Source organism: Neopelma chrysocephalum, unplaced genomic scaffold (genome assembly GCF_003984885.1).
Source record: "Neopelma chrysocephalum unplaced genomic scaffold, ASM398488v2 Primary Assembly neopelma1_319, whole genome shotgun sequence".
NCBI lineage: Eukaryota > Metazoa > Chordata > Aves > Passeriformes > Pipridae > Neopelma > Neopelma chrysocephalum.
The window spans coordinates 1121376-1140814 of NW_020897981.1; the positions used below are offsets into that span (position 1 = coordinate 1121376).

The following is a 19439-nucleotide window of genomic DNA, read 5'->3' on the forward strand; positions in this document are numbered from 1 at the left end:
CTTGCCCAGCCTGAATAATAACGAAGGGCTCTTCAAACATCTGAAACACTGATTTTGCTTTCTACAGGGCTTGAGTGCTTTTGATGAAGAAGCAGAAAGATTAATAGATTAGTGTAAGAGGAACATCAGACATCACTTCAGCAAGACATTTCGAGCAGGATCTCCGTCCAGAGCTCAGACAAGAGGTTCCCCCCCCCAAGTAGGGCTGGGTATCTGTCAGAGTCTCCTCGGCAGCAGCTTCACAGCTGCTCCAGAGCATCGGGGAGTTTGGAGGATGTGAAAACCAGGCCATGTGGGAGCAAAATAGCTGCAGGCTTTCAGATTGCTCGGGCCTTTAAAGATGTCTCAGAGGAGCTGAATCAGGGCACTCTGCTCCGGCAGCTTCGCCACGGAGCAGGATCAGTGCAGAGGGAGGGAGGTGGTGACTCGCTGCCCGCCCCAAGTGATGGCTCGGAGCAGCTTTGATGGAACCCGCCAGGATCCGCCGTGCCACGTGCAGATAGGAGATCACAGGTGGGGATGTTGCAAGCAAGGAGGTGCTCAGAAGGATGTTTACCTCTCAGGGCAGGGGCATCTTCAGGGATCTCTGGGCAGCACCCACAAGGCACGGCTGCGAGTGCCAAAAGGGATGTAAATGAGGAGATAGTGTACGAGCTTTCTCCTGCTCTGCCAGCAGGTCACATCCCACTCTCCCACCACAAACCCACCCACGCTTTCCTGCCAGCATCTGAAGGACTGAGGGAGTAAACAGTTTACACCACACAAGACATTGATGCAAAACAAATAGGGGTTGTTTTTAAGGGATACGGGGGAGTTGTGTTCTTTCTGGTCCTCTGCCTGACCTCCTCTTCCTCTCGTGCTCTCAGCCACAGGGTTGAGTTGGGAACATCACTGGGAAAAGAAACCTTTACTACTGGTGGGATATGGAAAGCAGGTCCTCAAGGGTGCAAACTGAGACCTCCAGAAAGTCAGAGAGAACAGAATCACAGAATGGTTGTGGTGGAAGGGATCTTACAGCTCATCTTGTTCCAATCCCCTGCCATGGGTAGGGACACCTTCCACTAGCCCAGGTTGCTCCAACCTGCCCAACCTGGCCTTGGACACTTCCAGGGATGGGGCAGCCACAGCTTCTCTGGGCAACCTGTGCCAGGGTTTAACAACCCTCACAGCCAAGAATTTCTTCCCAATATCTAACCCAAATCCCTCCTTTTTAGTTTAAAATTGTTCCCCCCTTGTCCTATCACTATCTTCCCATGTTAAAAGTCACTTGCCATCCTTTTTAGAAGCCTTCTTGAAGTACTGGAAGGGTCAAGTCAAGAAGAAAAGGTCAATGAATGACCTGTTAGGGAGAGGCTGAGTGAGTCTGAATCACAGATGACCCAGGCTCCCAGAGGGGAGGCCAAGACCAAGCCTCATCCAGTTGGACTGATGGAGCCTGCAGCTGGTGTCAGAGGTGACAAGAGGGGGACCAAGATGCCAGAGGTGGCCTTTCCTGCCTCCTCACTCGTGTTCAACCCTCCTCTGCCCTAGCTGAGCAGACTGTGGGGCTTCCTGGGGCACCGAAGGATCAGGGCGCTGCAGGAAAAGTCTCTTTTGGAGTAACCTCCACTGACCATCTTGGTTTCTCCCAAGAGCAGAGCTGGGGTTGTGCAACTGCAGCTTGGAGGGATCAGCTTGTGGAGCAGCAGGAGGGAGCACAGCTCTGCCATGGGCAGGAGCTCTCACACCACAGGGATGTGTGGGGATGAGGGTGGAGGGGGAGGAAGGTGCTTTGGGCCCGGCACGGGGCTCAGATTTGGCAGGACACCACAGGGGCTGAATGTCCAAACACCCCACGAGCCATGAAGGGGGATCCTGCTCTTTGCACAGCCCCACACGAGGGGATTCATTCCAGGGGTCCCTGGTGGACACCAGGCTCCAGGGACACAAGGGCACAGCATCCACCTCTTCTCTGCTGCCCCAAACCCTGCCAGGGCTGCCCTCCCCACCCCGAGCTGACACAGTTCCCAGGGACAGAGCCACTCTGTGCCCTTTGTTCCAGGCATCCTTTAGCCCTCGCCCTCATCCACAACACCCCTCCCTGTCCTGCCCTACATCACGCAGCCTCTCATTACCCCAACCTCCTCTCCGTCCCATCCCAGAACATCCCTGATCTGTCCTCACCTGGGAACACCCCACCCTCCACCCCCTCCAGCTGCATCCCACCCTTCTCCCTTCATCCCATCCACAGCCTCCTGGATACGTTCTGGTTGGAGGGACCACCAAGTGCCCGGGGACACAGAGGGACCTCCAAATTCCCAGGGACACACAGGGACCTCCAACTCCCTGGGGACACACGGGGACCACCAAGTGCCGGGGACACAGCCCGTCACAGCGCCGGGTTTTGTCCCGGGATTTGGGTGTCAGATTACGGAGGCTGCAGGGCTGGGCCCCGCTCCAGGGAACAGCACTGCAGCTGAGAGCCCGGCCGAGCGGGCAGAGCAGTGCTGGGAATATCAATCAGTGTGGCTTGGAGTGGGCGGCTGCCCACACAGCCAGGGCTTTCATCGCACAGGGGATCCACAGCTCGGCCATCAGAGCCAGCCAGGACTCGGCTCTGCGCTGCTGAGGGCTCAGCATCCCTCTGTGCCATCCCTCTGTGCCATCCCTCTGTGCCAGGTCCAGCACACAGCCCGTCGGGAGAGACTGGTGCCGAGGGGAAAGCCACAGAAATCAGGAGAGAGGGGTGGAGAGCAGCAGATACACAAAAGAAAAAGAAGGGAGATTGGGGAGGAAAAAAAAGAAGAAGTAACCCAGATCCGAGCTAGGAAAGCCCATGTTCACCACAGACCAACACTGGCTCCAAGGGCATCTGGCAGGGGAGAGGCAGGGGGTCTGAGAATGGAGAGGAAGAGGAGGGCAGGGAGGAACGAGCAGCATGTTGCTCAGCAGGGTGAGAAGAGGGGACTGGGCAGTGCTGCAAGTCACCCAGCCCGATGTGGGGAGCCCTAGGAGGTGGCACGCGCTGGGTGACCTTTCAAGGGAGCAAAGAACGAGGTCCCAAGTGCTGGTGGGGCCAGGGACTGTCAGGCGGGAGAGACTTGATGTTCTCCTGGACAGGTTAGGGACAGCAAGTGCCACTGCCTCCTTGCAGATGTGCTGCTTACAGAGGAGTCATCACCTGCCCAGGGCTGCACACTACACACACCCCACTGTCACCTCCTGCCACATCCAGGCTGTGTGCACCCCACTGCCACGTCCAGGCTGTGTGCACCCCACTGCCACCTCTCCCTGTGGCTGCGTACCCCCCCTGCCACCTCCCACTGCAGTACAGGCTGCACACACCCCACTGTCCCCTCCTTGGGGGACGGGGTTGTACCCCTCCCTGTGTCACCTCCTCCCAGGGGCTGCACCCCCTGCATCACCTACCCCTGACAAACAGCCTGTCCGTGTGTCTCTGCCACCCCGTCACAGACATCATTCGCCCCTCTGTGCCACCCCTCTGTGGGGTGCTGGCTGTGAGCACCCCGCTGTCACCTCCCCCTGCAGCACAGCCTGCACACACCCACGCTGTCTCTGGCTGTGCAGACCAGCCCATACCACGGGGATCCTCATCTCCCGTGGCTGAAGCTCTTCATTTTGAGGTCCCAAATACCCCACACTGCTCTCCCAGGTACAGGCACCGCTCCCTGACATCAGACCTGCCATGAGCCACTGCACATTCCTGCCCTGCCCACGGGGCTCTCAGCATCCTCACCAACACCCCAGAAGCCAGCACGCTGTACAACCCACTCCTCACCCCCTCTTGTGCTGCCCCAGGTCCCCCAAGCACTCAGTGAAGCTCACAGGCTGCTGTTTTGACAGGCCCAGCCACTCTTCCCAGCACAATCAGGGACCTGCAGCCCCTGGGACCTCACCAACACGCTCCCTCATTTGGTCTCTGCACAGCAGAGCCAAATCTGACCAAAGTCCAGTTGAACCCGGGAGCAGGAGCTGATTCACAGTGCCATGGAATTGCTCCCAGCACAGCGTGTCTCTGAAACTGGGGAAAAACAGGGCAGGTCCCCCATGAACCCTCAGCTCCATCTGCAGCTCGTTGCTGGATCCATTTATCAGCTCATTCCACGTGAACGACCTTGAGAAAACCCACTGACCCAGGACAGTAGGAGACTTTCCCAGACATCTGCCAACACCTAAACCTGCAATTTATGGAGACTCCATGCAAAATTCTAAAACAAGACAATTTCATTTCTGTCCATTACAGCTACAATATTCCTCTTATCCCCCCCCCGCAGAGAGTAATTAATGCTGCACCGCGCTCCGGAGCCCGCGGGCAGGTACAGGCACCTCTGCTGAGCTCGCCGAAGTTAACACCACTCCAGCCAGCTTCTGGGATGGTGGGGGGCTGTAAGGACCCGAGGCAGGCTTGGGTATGTGCAGCCAGCAAAGGATGTAGCGTATCCCCCCCGGTACGAAAGGATGGAGCCTGGGAGACGGGCAGAAGAAAGAGCCGCTCCCCACACCTCTGTGTTCTCACCCCGGGCTCATCAAAGAGCTGCGGAGGACAAGGAAGGAAGGGAAACTTCTCTCAGAAAGTTCCCAAAGGGAAGCAGATGGCAGGGCTGAGCCAAGCCCCCAGACTGCCCTGCCCAGCCCCGCGGGGACTAGTTATTTAGGTGGTTGCTGGTGTCTCCTTTCCTCCTCTGCAGCCATCGCATCTCCCCGCGGGTCCCAGCCCTGCCTGCCCAGGAGGCCCAGACACTTCCTGGATGGTTCAAGATAAAACCTTATGCTGTTAGCAAAACAAACGAGGAGGCTGTGAGAGTCAAGGCTGGCACAGGGCTCAAACCACCGAAGCCAGAACCACTGGTTTCCCCAGATGATCTAATCTCTCCCAGCGCCAGAGCTCCTCTTCCCCGGCAGCCTGGTGCAGCCAGTTGGAGGCCCTGGGGAAGAGGTGAAGCTGGTGTGACGGGCACAGGGATGTCTGCCCCAGTTTGAAAGAAAAATCATGAGAAACAGGAATGAGTGGCCAGGGAGGGGGTCCCTGAGATGTGATGCTTGGATGGTGGGAGGAGGATGTAGGATGGACTCATCCACGGCCTGGGGAAGGGGTGCTGTGCTGCTGCTGCCTACCAGGATCCATCCTCTCTCCAGCCACCTGGAGACAAGACCCTGAGCAAGCCCCACGGCAGCAGCATCACCCCCATCCACCCCTCCAGGAAGGGCAGAGCCATCTTTAGGGGGAGCGTGTCTGCTCGGCTCCGTCACCCTCCTGCCGCCAGCAAGCTTTTCTGGGAGCATCTCTCCTTCCCGACGCATCCCGGGGTGGGGGAGCACCTTGATCCGGGTGCTTCCCCCCGGCGCTGCTGACACGCCAAGGCTCCATCTGCAACCGCCAAGTGCGTCCTCATTGCAGCACTGCGGCTCCCAGCCCTCCCGGCAGGATTTGGGTCATGGCAGCGATCTGCTCCTCCATGCACCGGCTGTGGGACACGGCTGGGGCGCAAGAGGATGTGGGGATCAACCAGGAGAAGCTTTGAGGGAGGATGTTGGGGCGGAAGAAAGCCGGGTTGGTTGGTCCGTGGCTCGGACTGCCTCCACATCCACACGTGTGCATGTACACGCGTGTGTTGTGAACCACGTCCTGGAGGAAGCTGCATCCTTAGAGGGCCAGGCAGTGACTGGAGATGGGAGATGTACTTGGGAATGAGGGGTCAGCACGATGAGGCCTCTGGACTGGCCACACTGGCGTGTGGTGGAGGGTTTGTGGAGATGGCCAGCCCACGTGAGCACAGAGCTCTGGGCTCTGTGGGGCCTCACTGCTCCAGATGCTGAGAACATGGAAAATACACCTGGGAAATTGCTGGGAGCAAGAGCATCTTCAGGGGCAGCGGGGAAAATAAGGCACAACTGGTCAAAAATAGAAAACTTTATTGAAGTCAATCCAACAGGGCAGCTGAGCTCAGCCCCACGGCAGGAGCCCAGCCTGCCGCTCTCCGGGGTACAAAGAAAGGAGCAGGGGTCTCCATAGGGTGTACAGCACGGGGGGAGTGGGTGCTCCTCACCCACGGGGCCCCAGGAAGAAGGCAAAGCCACAGGCGTTCATCCCCCCTCTCCCTCCCTAGCTAGTTAAGGATAGGCCCGACAGGTGCCAAAGCAGAAATGTGGTGCAAGCTAACTGGCCAGACAGCCCGAGAAAGAGGGTCCTGCAAGCTCCGTGCTCACCCCACGACCTCCCAGGACAGCTCCAAGCTCCAGTGCACACCAGCGAGCAGCCCTTCCCCGCCCGCAGCCAAGACCTGCCTCCACCCCGCCCCGCACGCAGCACGACCCCCGGCTACACCACGAGCAGTGACCCCGCAGAGACCCCGGTGCCCCGCTCCCCCAGCCAAGAGCACAAGACCCAGCCCTGGTACACGGACGGCCCCGTGCCCACGCCACCAGGACCCGCTCTCCCTCCTGGCAGCCGCTGCCACGCGGCTCTGGCGGAGCCGCAGCTCCGGGCCCGGTGCTCGCCCTCAGGAAGCCCGGCTTTCACCGCGCCGGCTATGGCAGGGGGCCCAAGCCTGGGGGAAGCCAGAGCCTGAGCCTGGGAAAAAGGCAGAGCTTTGCTCCTCCACCCAGCCCCACCTGCCCGGGCAGCCGCAGCGGGCGCTGAACTCCCTTTGAGGTGCCTTGGCGCAGGGATGGTGGAAGGTTCAGCCTCACCAGCAGAGCCGGGCTGGCAACAGCGAGGCCAATGCCTTCCTCGCTGCTCCCTGAACCAGGGCAGGGCTGGAAACCGGCTGCCCAGAGCTGTGGCAGGAGCAAGACCAGTCCCTCCTCCCCGTGAGCCAGCCCAAGCAGAGAGATGGATGGGAGGGTGGGCATCGCCCTCCTCAGTGCTCTAAAAGCCAGTCCCCAAAGGGGACACGGGTGGGTGGGATTCCCTCCCCAGAGCCCCACATGCAGAGGAACACACATGCAGCGCCCTTCACATCACCATCACCCAGGCAGCGCCACCAGGACCCAGCCCCGGGCGCTCTGACAAGGGCTCCGACAGTTTTTGACCTCCCCCTCACCACCCCCGTCCCCTCCCTGCCCCACGACCAGGCTCCGTGGCTCAGCTCCAGGGTAGTCCTCCGCCAGCCCCCTGGGCCACGCATGCAGGGCTGGGGGCCAGTCCACGCTCACTCCCACACCTCTGTCCAGATGGCTCCCCGGTGCAGCGGGGGGGCCGCTGCCGGCCTCAGGATGAGCTCTCCTACCTGCTTGTTGGTGTATTTCTGGGGATTGGTGCGGTAGCTGTAGTCCGAGTACTGCTCGGAGCCCGTCGAGTTGTTGTCCCCGGTGCCAACAAAGGTGTTGGTGGCCGGCAGGTCCTGCACCACTTGGTGCTTCTTGGAGGCAGAGGGTGACTGAGGCTGCAGCTGGATGGAGGGCAGCGGCGAGTTGGAGCGGTAGTGGCGACCCAGGTCTGGGCTGCCCGGCGGGTAGTTGAGGGGCAAGTGGATTCGGGGGCTGTCGCTGACAGAGTCATTCATGAGGTTGAACTTGAGCGATTTCTGCAGCCCCGTCTCCTCCTCATCCTCTGTGGGCTTGGGTGGCTTTGGAGACTTGCTCTTCTTCACCTTGCTCTTGCTCTTCCCGCTCTTGCTGGCCTGCTTGGGTGCATACAGGTCTTTGGTCTCCTTCTTGCCCGCCTGGTAGCCGCTCTTGGCCTCCCGCTGCCGGCAGTAGCGCACCAGGACGACCAGCACGATGACCAGAGTGACGGCCACGATGCCGGCGATGACTCCGAACAGGATGTTGCTCCGCTGCTTGCTGCGCTCGTACTCGGGGTCCCCGGCGATGTCGATGTCGAGCGGGGTGTCCAGGCTGTGCCCCACCAGCGTGTCCAGCAGCGTGCGGTTGGCCAGCGTCTCGTTGACGTAGAAGTGCACCAGGGCCGTGCCGTGCCGCGAGGGCTTGCCCTTGTCGTTGACACGCACGACCAAGCGGTGCAGGCCGTGGTGCTTGCGCAGGATCTCCTTCTCCAGGGTGATGTCTCCGCTCTGCGGGGAGATCTGGAAGAGCTCAAAGGGGTTGCCTCCTGTGATGCTGTAGATCAGCTCCGCGTTGACGCCGGAGTCAATGTCCTCTGCCTTGACCTTGCTCACCTGCTGGCCGGGGCTGGTGTGGGGCAGGATGTGTTTGTAGGTGGCATTGGAGGGTGAAGTGATGAAGGGGGCATTATCATTCTCATCCAAGACGTTGATGGTCACCCCCACGTAGGCAGACCTGGGAGGATCCCCACCGTCCACCGCCTTCAGTCGGAAGGTGTAAGTGCTCTGCTGCTCCCGGTCAAAGGAGATGCTGGAGAGGATGGTGCCGGTGCCATTTTGGATGACAAAATCCCCATTGTCTTGCTCCACCGACAACTGGATACGGGCATTTTCTCCTTTGTCAGCATCGATCACCGTCACCATGCCCACAGGGCTGAGGGGCGGCATGTTCTCCATCACTGAGAAGTTGTAGCCGCTCAGCATGAACTTGGGGTCGTTGTCATTCCTGTCCATGACGTTGATGGCCACAGTCGCCGTGCCCGTCTTGCTGGGGCTGCCCTTATCTGTCGCCACCACCGCGAACTCGTAGCGTTCCCGCTGCTCTCGGTCCAGCACTGCCTTCACCCGGATCTCCCCAGAGTCAGGGTCAATGGTGAAGGAGCCCTTGGAGGCAGGGTCTGTCACCAGGGAATAAACCAGCTTGGCGTTAGAGCCACTGTCAGCATCGGTGGCACTGACCTCCATCACCAGGTCGTCGGGCTCATTGTTCTCGGGGAAGGCCACCTCGGTGAAGCTCTGGCTGAAGACAGGAGCGTTGTCATTCACGTCCACCACCTGCACCTTCAAGGAGTTAGTGCTGGAGAGGGGTGGGTTCCCCGAGTCCACTGCCACGATCTCAATAGTGTACTCCTTCACTGACTCGTAGTCCAGCGGCGTGGTGGTCTGTAGGAAGTACTTCTTCTTGCTGTCACTCCCCGTCTCGCTGGCCTGCCGCAGCTGGAACGGGACGTCACCAGCCACCACGCAGGTCACCACAGCGTTTTCACCCTCATCTCGGTCGGACACCTGCACCAGAGCCACCGCTGTCTCTACTGGCACGTCCTCCGAGATGTTGGCCATGCCATCCTGGTGGGTGACCAGCCCTATGCCTCGGATCTCTATGGAGGGCGCGTTGTCGTTCATGTCCTTGATGGTGACCACCACCTGGGTGCGGGCACTCTTGGGGTTGGCGCCCTTGTCCTTGGCCATGACGGAGAACTTGAGGGTGCCAACGTCCTCGCGGTCGATGGGCCCCTGCACGGTGATGAGCCCCGTGGCGCGGTCCAGGCGCAGCAGCCGCCGCACCATGTCCGAGGCCTGGTGGAAGGAGTAGTCGATCTCGGCGTTGGCGCCCTGGTCCGAGTCGTTGGCTTTCACCTGTGGGACAGAGGGATGAGTGGTGAGCAGGAGGGCCTGGTGGAGTGAGCCCCTCCACAAACCACCACAGCCTTCCCTGGGGACAGCCGGAGGGGAAAAACCAGGATTTCCTCTTCTGGGGCCAAGGACTATGGGGCAAAGAGCCTGGGACCGGCAGAGCAGCTGGGAGCCGCCCTCCGGCACGGAGGCTTTGCCTTGCTCTTCCGGAGAAACCGGCTGGGCCGGTTGGCTGGGCTCCCCTCCCGGCCGGCTCCGGCACGCAGGGAATCCTCGGGAACCGTGCCGCTGAGACCCAGCCAGCAGCAGGGAGGGACCTCTCCAGCTGTGCCCCCAAGGAGGGGCTCGAGCAGCTGCCTGGCTGAGGTGAGGATGAGGAGGGAGGCAACAATGTGTGAAGCTGCAGCAGATCCATCCCGGCATCCAGGGACGCAGCCGACGGGAACTGGGGCTGTTTAAGCTCTGCACAGCACCGTCCATCCCTGCCTGCCCGTCAGGGGCTCTGCATTCCCATAAACCTGCCTCTATGCCTATTATTTGCTTTCTAAAGAAGATGAGGTTTGTCTAACATTTGCCTCCCTAATCGGCTCTCTGAGCAGCCTCTTCTCTGCACCATTTGCTGCTCCACCGTTATCTTGCTCAGCAGATTTGGATGGAGAACGAAAGTTGTTAAATGTAAATTCCACCTTTTACCTCCACTCACAAAACAGGCGGAAGTCATTTTCCCCCTGAAAGATAAAAGCTGAGCAATGGCAGCAGCGGCGTCTCAGCCCATTCTCCTCCCGGCCATGCAGCTCCCTTATCTGCTTCCAACTTCCATTCTCTTAACAGTGAAAAATGAATTCTTAAAAAATTCACATCAGAATTAGCAGGCAGATGAGAGCTGGCCGCGCTCCGCTTATTAAGATGGCAGCTGCAGATAAACAGATGTCGACTACTATCATCTCAATGCCCCCTCCAAGCCAAATCCACCAAGATCCACCCCCTGGGCTCCCTGGGCCAGTTTGCACCGCTGTCTGAGGCAGGGCAGAGCCCCCGCTCCCTGCAGACAGTAAGGCACCTGCAGAGCCATGGGCAGCTCCCCCAGGACGGGCAGCAGGGATGCTGCCTGCCCCCCACCTCCTGTGCGAGCCTGAGTTTCCACGGAGCAGCCAAGGGAATGCAACTTATGAAAGGGTCTATGTCTTGTCTGCAGGCAGCATTGAGACCGGCCTGGCCTGAAGCCAGACTCCTTGTGGACCTCGGGTCCCAGCCCTCCCAGTAACCCAGCTCCCTGCTCCCACACACCCGCCAGCCCTGCTGCTGCCCCTCAGCCACGTCCTGCAGCCCCCACTCTGGCTGTGCCCTCCTGCACATCCTCTCCAACCTCTTTTGAGCAGATGTGACATCCCAGGGACCTGCCTGCCCGCTGGCCCCGGGGTGACACTGTGGGCTCCTCCATCCATCCCTCCCTCCTCCCCGTGGCAACGAGCAGCCATGATGCTCCCCGCGTTGTCCCTGCTGCAGCCAGGTAGGAGGGGAGCTGGGGAGGAGAAGAAAGCCCCCACGCTCACCTGGAGGACAGAGTGCCCCACGGGGCTGTTTTCGGAGAGCTCTGCCTCGTACAGGGCCTTCTCGAACTTGGGCGCGTTGTCGTTCATGTCCAGGATGGTGATGCGGAGCAGGGCACTGCTGGCCCGCGGGGGGTTGCCCCCATCCTGCACCTTGATGGTCAGGTCGTAGGAGTCCCACTGCTCCCGGTCCAGGTTCCCCATGACGATCAGCTGCGGCTGCTTCTCGTCCTGATCCTCGGCCACCTGCAGCCCAAAGAGCTCCTGCGCCTCCGGACCAGCCGTCAGCTCGTAGGAGGCAACGCCGTTGGGGCCCGAGTCCCGGTCCATGGCCAGGGGGATGGGGAAGAGCGTCCCAATGTTGGTGTTTTCGGGGATGGAGAGGGTGAGGACGGGTGAGGCAAAGTTGGGGGTGTTGTCATTGATATCGAGCACCTCTATCTGCCCCTCGAGCAGGCGGGGGCCGCTGTTCTGCACCAGGTCAGTGATGGACACTTCGAACTCCAGGAAGCAGGGCTCTCCGGGCAGGAGGTGCTGGCACTCACGCAAGCTCTCCCGGTCGATGGAGGTCTCTGTGGTGTAGATGTCCCCAGTCTTGCCATCCACACGTAGGTACGGGGCCCCCACTTCCAGCTTGTAGAGGTGCCCCACGTCCGGCAAGCCATAGTCGGAGGCCAGGCTCCCTATGAGGGTGTTGGGGGGTTGTTCCTCCTGCACTTTGTAGAGCACACGTGTCCCAGAGACCAGGGCAGGGAGCTGGAAGAGGAGCCACAGGCCCAGGCAGGATGCCAGTGGGTTCATCCTGCGCTGCAGGGGACCTGGAGGAGACACAGATACTGGAGGTTAGGGATCAGTCCGCCCCAGCCCACTCCCCTGGCACATCCTTCTGGCTGAACCCGCTGTGCCATGTGGGACTGCACATGGTCCTGACACAGCCTCCCGAGGGAAGGGGCTGCAGGGGCTGGCCCAGCCGTGGGCTCCTGGCAGCCTCCACCATCCAGTGCCCTGAAGGGCCGGTCCCACCTTGCAAAGTTCCTGCACCGCCCTGCTGGGGTGAGCAACCCAGTCACTGAAACCTCAGCCCTGGCTTCCTGCAAGGGACAGGAAGCCACTCCTGCCACTGTCCACCCTCTTCGTCACCACACAAACTGTAATTAGACCCAACGAGGCACACTAACAGGGTGGACTGCAGGCAGCCTGCTGCCAGCAACCCGATGGGAGCCGGCCAGGCTCAGAGACAGCTTCTCACCACCCAAACACAGGAGCATTGTGTGCCACCAGCACAGGGGCACTGCCTGCCATGCACGGCAGGGACACACAGGCACTGCACGCAGCTGCCAGCCCCGCAGAAACGGGAGCACCGAACAGGGAGCTCTGCCTGCTCTGCAGGGATGCAGGGCTGACACCCACCCGGCACTGCAGGGACACAGGGCACTGCTGGGATGCAGAACTGCCACCCCTCCATCACTGCAGGGACGTGGAACACTGAAGGGATGCAGGGCTGCCACCCATCCAGGGATGCAGGGACAGGGGACACTGTTGGGATGCTGGACTGCCACACATTTGGCACTGCAGGGACATGGGGCACTACCAGGATACAGTTACCTCCCAGCCATCACTGCAGTATTCAAGGCACTGCCTGCACTGCAGGAACAGCACCCATCCATCACCACAGGGACACAGGACACTGCAGGAATGGAGGGCTGCCACCCACCTGGCACTGCAGGGACATGGGGCACTGCAGGGCTGCCACCCATCCCTCACTGCAGGGACACTGGGCACTGCCATTGGCAGGGACAGAGCAGCGCTGTCCTCGCTGCACTGCCGGCACTGCCAGCCTCGCACTGCGAGGTACGAAGGCACCACCCACTCAGCACTGCAGGGATGCAGGAGCCCCACGCATCATCCATCCTGCACTGCACACAGGGCACTGCCACTCCTCTGTGCCCCTGGCAGTCAGAGGGACACAGACCCCCTGCCCACTCTGTGCTACAGTGCAGGCAGCCTGCACGGGCAGCCCCCGGAGCAGCGGCACTGCACAGCCCCGGCACACTGCAACGGCAGGCACAGCATCTCCCCTCGCTGCACAGTCACTAGGCAACCCCACACCCTGCGCCAGCAGATCCTGTTCCCTTCGCTCACTGCAGACACACTGTTCCTTCCCATTTCCTCCCACTCCAGTCTGGGACACTGCACACAGGCACTGGGTGCCCACCCCGTGCCGGTGCCCAGCCCGTGCTGCCCCCCTGCATTGCAGAGACACCGGCTGCACCGCAGGCACCCCGACACTGCAACCTCCTCCTGTACCCACACACTGCCAGGCACCAACAGTCCCACAGACCTGGGCCAAACCACATGCCCTGTCACCAAGCCCCTGCCTGGTGCTGTGCTTGGCCACCAGCTTTCCCGTCCCCTGCTTTCCATTTGGGAACACATCTAACTACTCCAGGGTCCAGGTGCACCCACACAGCTTTGGCTGAGCTGTGAGCATGAAGCGATGCAGCTCAGCTCACCAGCACCCAAAAACACAGTGGTTGGGTGCCCTAAAATCAACAGCCACAAACATCTGCCAAGGCCCCACAGCATCAGCTCTCTCTCCCTGTTCCCATCACTTCCCCTCTCCACACTCTGCACTTAGTCTGTGGGGTTGGCGAGTGCTCCATCACCATGTCCCCTCCATGGTGCCACACAGATAGTGCCCAATTGCTGGTTACCTGGCATTGTACAGATCACCAACAAGTGGGGCATCCTGCTCTGTCCACACTGGTACTTCCCACAAGCCAGCAGCTCCTGGTCCCTCCACCCCTTGGCTTCCCCATGGACGAGTGACATGGAAGAGAGGAGCTCTCCCTCCTCAGGTGAAAATACATCTCTCTGTCTGGAAATGAAACGATGTCCCTGCAGCTGAGCTTGACTCTGCTCCCTTGTCCTGCCACATCCTTTGAGCAGAGAAGAGCCATTCCCGCCTGGCTGAGGCCATGCAGAACTCTCCGCACCAGCGCTGCTGTGGTTCCTGGGATTTATGTCTCCAGGGGGAAAGGAAGAGGAGAGCAAGAGCTCTTCCTTGCCTGGACCTGGCTGAGGATGGAGGAGGCAAGAAGCTGAGCAGAAACACAACACATCTCCGCACCACCACAGGCAATGTGTGTATGTGCACACGCGTGTGTACACACGTGTGTGTGTACCGGGAGGATTCGGGGGCTGTGCACCCACCCAGAGCACAGCTGTGCCTGTAGGGAAAACCAAGCCTGCCACACGTGTGCACTAGCAGGGTGTGCACACACATGGCAAGGAGCACATCTATGCCTGCGTCGGGGCTGTGCCCCAGCCGTGGGTCTGTGTCCCCGCACCCAGCTCACGTGTGTGCGCGCCGTGCCACGCGTGTGCCAGGGCGGGGGCCGCGTGTGCGCATGTCCCCATCCCCGACGGGTGTGTGTTTGTGTGATGTCACCCCGTGTGGGAGCACTTGTGTGTGCGTGCACACCCCGGCTGGGTGACACTTGTGTGTGCCCACACCCAAGGAGGGCACTCACACCAGACCCCGTCGTGTCCACCTGCCTCTGTGGGGTGAGCCTTTGTCCCCCGTGCGCCCTTTGGAGATGGGCTGTGCAGTGAGGACAGGGGAGATGGGCAGCTCCAGCTGTTGGGAAGGGGCTCCCAGAGGATGCCCCTGCCGGGAGAGGCACCTGCACCCACCACCAGCCTGTTTGCACAAGGCTGTTTGCCCTGGGCTGGGCCGTGGCTGCCGATGACGTAGCGCCGTCCTGACTAAGCCTTGGTGTGAGGTGAAAGATCGCAGGTAAGGGGGAAAGTCTCAACGCACTGTGATGTCTCACACGGCTCTGAGTGAGCCAGGAGGGAGGGCCCAGGAGCTGGAAATGCCAGGAGCCCTGTGCCAGCCTGGAGGAGGAAGGGTGTCACCCAAAGGTGCCGAGCACCCACGCTTTCTGCTTCAAAAATGGAGCTGGAGTCTGAACCCAAGCCTCGTTCCTGCAGGTGAAGGAACCCTCCAAAGCAGGGAGGTTGGAGGAGGAGAGGGGCTGGGAACCTGAGTGAGACTGCCAGCAGGCACGAGGGGCCCCGGGCTCAGCAGGATGAGGAATCCTGCTCAGCACCCAGGGGTGCGAATGACACAGAGCAGACCTGAGAGCCCAGAGCTGGGCGTGAGGAGGAGGAGGAGGAGGAAGCCTCCTCCACCGGGAAAAGCACGTCTGTGCAGGAGACAGAGGCTTCCCAGGGGCCAGTCCAAGGCATCAGGCTATTTTCCCATGGGATCTAAGGACCATCCCACACTTTCTTCTTCGGTGCCAGGCACCTTTTCACCAACCTGCTGGCAGAGCACAGAGCACTTAAAAATAAAAACCCCTCCCAAAACAACTATTCCTCCGCACACATAATTCTCCCTATGGGGAGAGTGTGAGAGAGACTGAACCACATGAGAGAGGCGTTAGTCACGCTGCTTAATGCATGACTGGGAAGCTCTCGGAGGACAGTGGCATGCAAAATCCGACAGAATTCAGCCATCCCCACCAAAAAAAACAAGCCCTAATGAGAGAGAGGTTATAAAGCACCGAGAATTTAAGCAACTGCTTGAACAAGCCTGTGCTCCCTGTGATTCCCACAGCCTCTTGGCCCCGTTCCACGGAAGGCAGCACCGCTTCGGGAATGGGCACCAAAGTCCACCCTCTTATTGCTCCCAACGGCTGATTGCGTGGCTCGGAGCCATGGCTTACAAGTCTGTCCAAACCCTGTACTGAGCACACAAGTACTAATCCCCCCCCCCGCCCCCCCCCCCCTCACAGCTCTGCTCTGACACTCGGAGCTGGAGCAACATCCCAGCAAGCAGTAAAGGCTCATCAGCTCATCGCGGCTCCATCGGCTCCGCGCTGAGATCGGGGATCGTGTTATCCGCGAAAACGGCCACTGATGGTCAGCCCTGCACCGAAGGCAAGGATGGGCTGAATCCTGGGTATTTTGTGGCACATCCCAGGATTTCCTCCAGCTCCGGCTGCCACTGCGGCTGCTCAGCATTTCTGCAGGCTGGGCCCGAGCCGGAGCACCCCGTGAGGAACCCCACTGGCTTGTCAACAGCTTTACCCCAAAATCATCTCTAGGAGCTGTGCAGCGATGAAAAGCAGGCAAAGCACAGGGCCCTCCCTCCTCCTGCCGCCTTCTCCACATCCTTTCCAACTCTGGCAGCCAGCGAGGCAGAGACCTGTCAGAGCCTCCCTAGAGTGGCAGCCTCCATCCTCCTACCCAGGGGTCCTCCACAGCCCCTCCGGTCTCCTGTCCCCTCTTGCCACCGTCCCACCCACCACCCCGGCCGGAGGGGGGCCCTGGGGGAAGACAAAAATGTCGCGGGGCCTGAAACACCCCGGCAGGGCCGCAGGGAGCTGGGAACAGCGGGAGCGGCTCTGCTCCAGGGATGCAGCCCGGAGGGATAAAGGGGCCTTGAGGACGGGGAGAAGGTACCCCCGGCCTCGCAGCGCGCCAGGGGAGCCGCTGCCGCCGGTCCCGCCGGCTGGGAGGGTGGATGGAGGCCGGGCTCCGCTCCCGGCCGCCGCGGCCGAAGCTCCGGCGTCCCCGCGGAGCTGCCCGGGCTGAGGCTCCCGCAGCCGCCGGCTCCGGCTGCGGGCACGGAGCGGAGCGGAGCCCCCGGGGGTGAGCGGGGGGCGCCTCCGCCAGCCCCGCTGACACGCACGCACACGGACACACCGCACACGCACGGACACACGCACAGACACATCGCACATACACACGGACGCACACACGGACGCACACACAGACACACACACGCGGACACCCGCGGAAAAACCACGGGAGCCGCTCTCGCGGCACCGGCTTCGCGCTCAGCGTCGCGTACAGGGAAATAGGGATTCTCCGAGGCGCAGGCACGCACAGCCCGCTGACACACTCACCGGCACGCACAGCCCGCTCCCCGCACACACACACACACGCACCCCACTCCCGCACCCGCATCCCGCTGGCACACGCACACCCACGCAGACACCCCGCCACGGGCACGGGCACCCACCGGCCCCCCCACCCCGCTCCTCTCGCACACGCACACGCACAGCCCCGTTCCCAGCCGGCTCCCAGCTCACCCGCAACTTCTCTCGCTCCCACGCACCCGCGCAGCCCGCGGGCGCACACACCCAAGGCTGGACGGGGGACACACACCCAGGGCTGGACGGGGGACACACACCCAGGGCCGCCCCCACGGCGAAAAATAAACACACAGAAACACGCGCGCACCCCGGCACAGCCGCCTTCCCGCAACCACCCCGCGCCGCCCGCCCTGCCCTGCGCGGGGCTGGCCCCGCGCCGCGCCGCACAACAAGTGGCAGCGCCGGGCGGGACCGGGGACAAGCGGGAGCCGCCCCGCTGCCCGCGGAGCCCCGCGCAGCCCGGCGCGGAGGGATGCGGGATGCTCGGGAGCGGGATGCCCGCCAGCGCCGCTCCCGCCGCCGCCCGGCCCCGCGCTCCCGCACAGCGGCGAGCTCCCGCGCGGGGCATCCCGCAACACACCGCCTCCCCCCGCGGTTCTCCCCCGCCGCGGGCGGGGGTCCCGGCCCCGCCGCAGCTCTTACTTGGATGGTGCCGGCGCCGCGCTCCGTGCCGAGCCCCTGCGCGCTGGTCCCGCGGCGTCTCCATCGCCTCCTGCCCGCGGGGACCGGGCTCCCCCCACCCCCCCGGCTCCTCTCGAGCGTTATCCACGGATGAAAACCAAATGTAAAAAAATTAAAAAAAAAAAAAAAAAAGGAAAAAGAAAAAAAAAGGGGAGGGGGGGGCAAAAAATGTATAAATGTTCCGTGGGAACCGCCTCCCTCCCCCAGCCGGGGCTGCGGCTCCTCCGGCGGAGCGGCGGCTCAGGCTGGAGGCAGCCCCGCTGGGCAGCTCGGTCCGTGCCCGCCTCCGTCCCTCGGTGTGTGTGAGGATGTGCAGGGGAAGCGCAGCGCAGGCACGGCCCCTTCCCCCCCCCCCCCCGCCCGCCGATGCCTCCGCCTCTCGCCGCCACCATGGGGAGGTGGAGCTCCGGCTCCTTATCAGATCCCGAGCGCGGCCGGGCTGCCGGGATGAGCGGGCACCGGCTGCCGGGCAGAGCCGCCCGCCTCCGGGCTGCCGGCACCGCGCCCAGCCCCGTGGCCGTGGAGAAGGGGAGTCCTCGCAGCCCCCCAGACCCCCTCACCCCGGCGACCCCTCCGCTCCTCGCCCGCACACGTGTGGCTCGGGTCTCCCCTTTCACTCCGCTCTCGGTACTCTTTAATAATTAATTCACTCGTTTATTCTTCCAGCCGGCGCTTCACAGCCCGTGGCCCCGCCGCGGGGACAGGGACCCGGCGGGCAATGCTGTGGGGAGGGTCCCTCCGGGGGAGCGAGGTCAGCGGGACCCCCCAGCCCAGCACGGCTGGCAGCAGGCTGCAGACCTCACCTCCCGGAGGTGGTGGGGCCCGGAGCGGCGGCTGTCCCCTCCCGTCACACCTCGGTGAATCACGGTTTTATTGCAGGGTGCAGGGACACCTGCGACTCCCAAAAGCACCCGCGAGCTCCCAGTGCCCTTGTGGTGCCTTCACAGGCTGTTCTGCCTCAGCTGGGTCCTCACCTCGGCACCTCAGCTGGGCAAGCAAAGTCCCCGGGGGCTTGGGGACAGCGTGTTCCAGGGGTGCCCCTTCCCTGGATTCCTCCACTGCCCCTGTGTTCCTGCAAGGAGCTCCCTCAGTGCTCCCTTTGCCAGCGAGAGCTGCAGCCTGGCCCTGCCAGAGGCCTCGGCGCTCTCACAGGGGGATGCCGCCGTGGCTCTCAGCACCCTGCGAGGGTCAGGCACCCCGTGGAGCCTCTCACCGAGCAGCACCCACTTTCCCGGGCGGTTGCAGTGCAGATTTCTCGCCAGGATGCTGGAAAGTCCTTTCCGCTCCGCCGCAGCGCGGGGATGGGAGCGTTGCTTCCCGCTGAGCTACGCCAACCTGTTGCGCAGCTCCCTTCGCCGCACACATGCTCAGCTCGGCTGCATCACTGCACCATCTAGAGGCTGCGCCCGCCTGCTCGGAGGAGCCTGGCTCCATCTCAGCCCAAATCACCCCGCTTTTCCCCCAAATTGCACTGCTTTCCCCCCCCCCCCGAATCGCCCCATTTGTTTTTTTTCCCCGGCAACAAGAGAGCTCAGCCCTTGTCAAGGCTGAGCAGAAAAAAGGGGCTGGAGAGTCATCCCCCCAGGATGGAAAACACAGCTCTCCTCCCAGACTTTCTGCTCCTGCAGAGATGTCGGCTTCTCCGTCCGTGTGTTGGGTTTTTTTCAGAGTGTCAATTCTCATGAAGCCGATTTAGCAGAAGATGTGAAGTGAGAACCCAGGGAAGGTCAAAGCCCACCTTTGGGGCAGGGAAAGGAGCTGTGGGGTTTGTCAGGGTTTGCCCTGCTGATACAGAGTGAGCTGGGGATCTGGGCAGAGAGAGGGAATTAAAATCTCTGGAG

At 61.8% G+C, this 19439-nt stretch overlaps 1 protein-coding gene across 5 annotated transcripts in view; it reads right to left on the minus strand.

Moving 5' to 3' along the window:
- PCDH1 (protocadherin 1) overlaps positions 1-18922 on the minus strand; it is a 56104-nt gene extending 37182 nt beyond the window's left edge. For 2 of the 5 annotated variants that reach the window (XM_027705078.1, XM_027705079.1), the window contains exons 1-3: positions 13684-13894; positions 10973-11787; positions 7230-9422 (exon numbers count right to left, since the gene is read on the minus strand). In XM_027705078.1, the coding sequence (XP_027560879.1) occupies positions 7230-9422; positions 10973-11787; positions 13684-13801 (3126 nt within the window). In that variant the 5' untranslated portion in view covers positions 13802-13894. Of the gene's footprint in view, positions 1-7229; positions 9423-10972; positions 11788-13683; positions 13895-17559; positions 17885-18811 lie in introns of those variants that run through there. The other 3 variants (XM_027705077.1, XM_027705076.1, XM_027705075.1) reach the window with 3 other exon arrangements.
- Between the last annotated feature and the right edge of the window lie 517 nt (positions 18923-19439).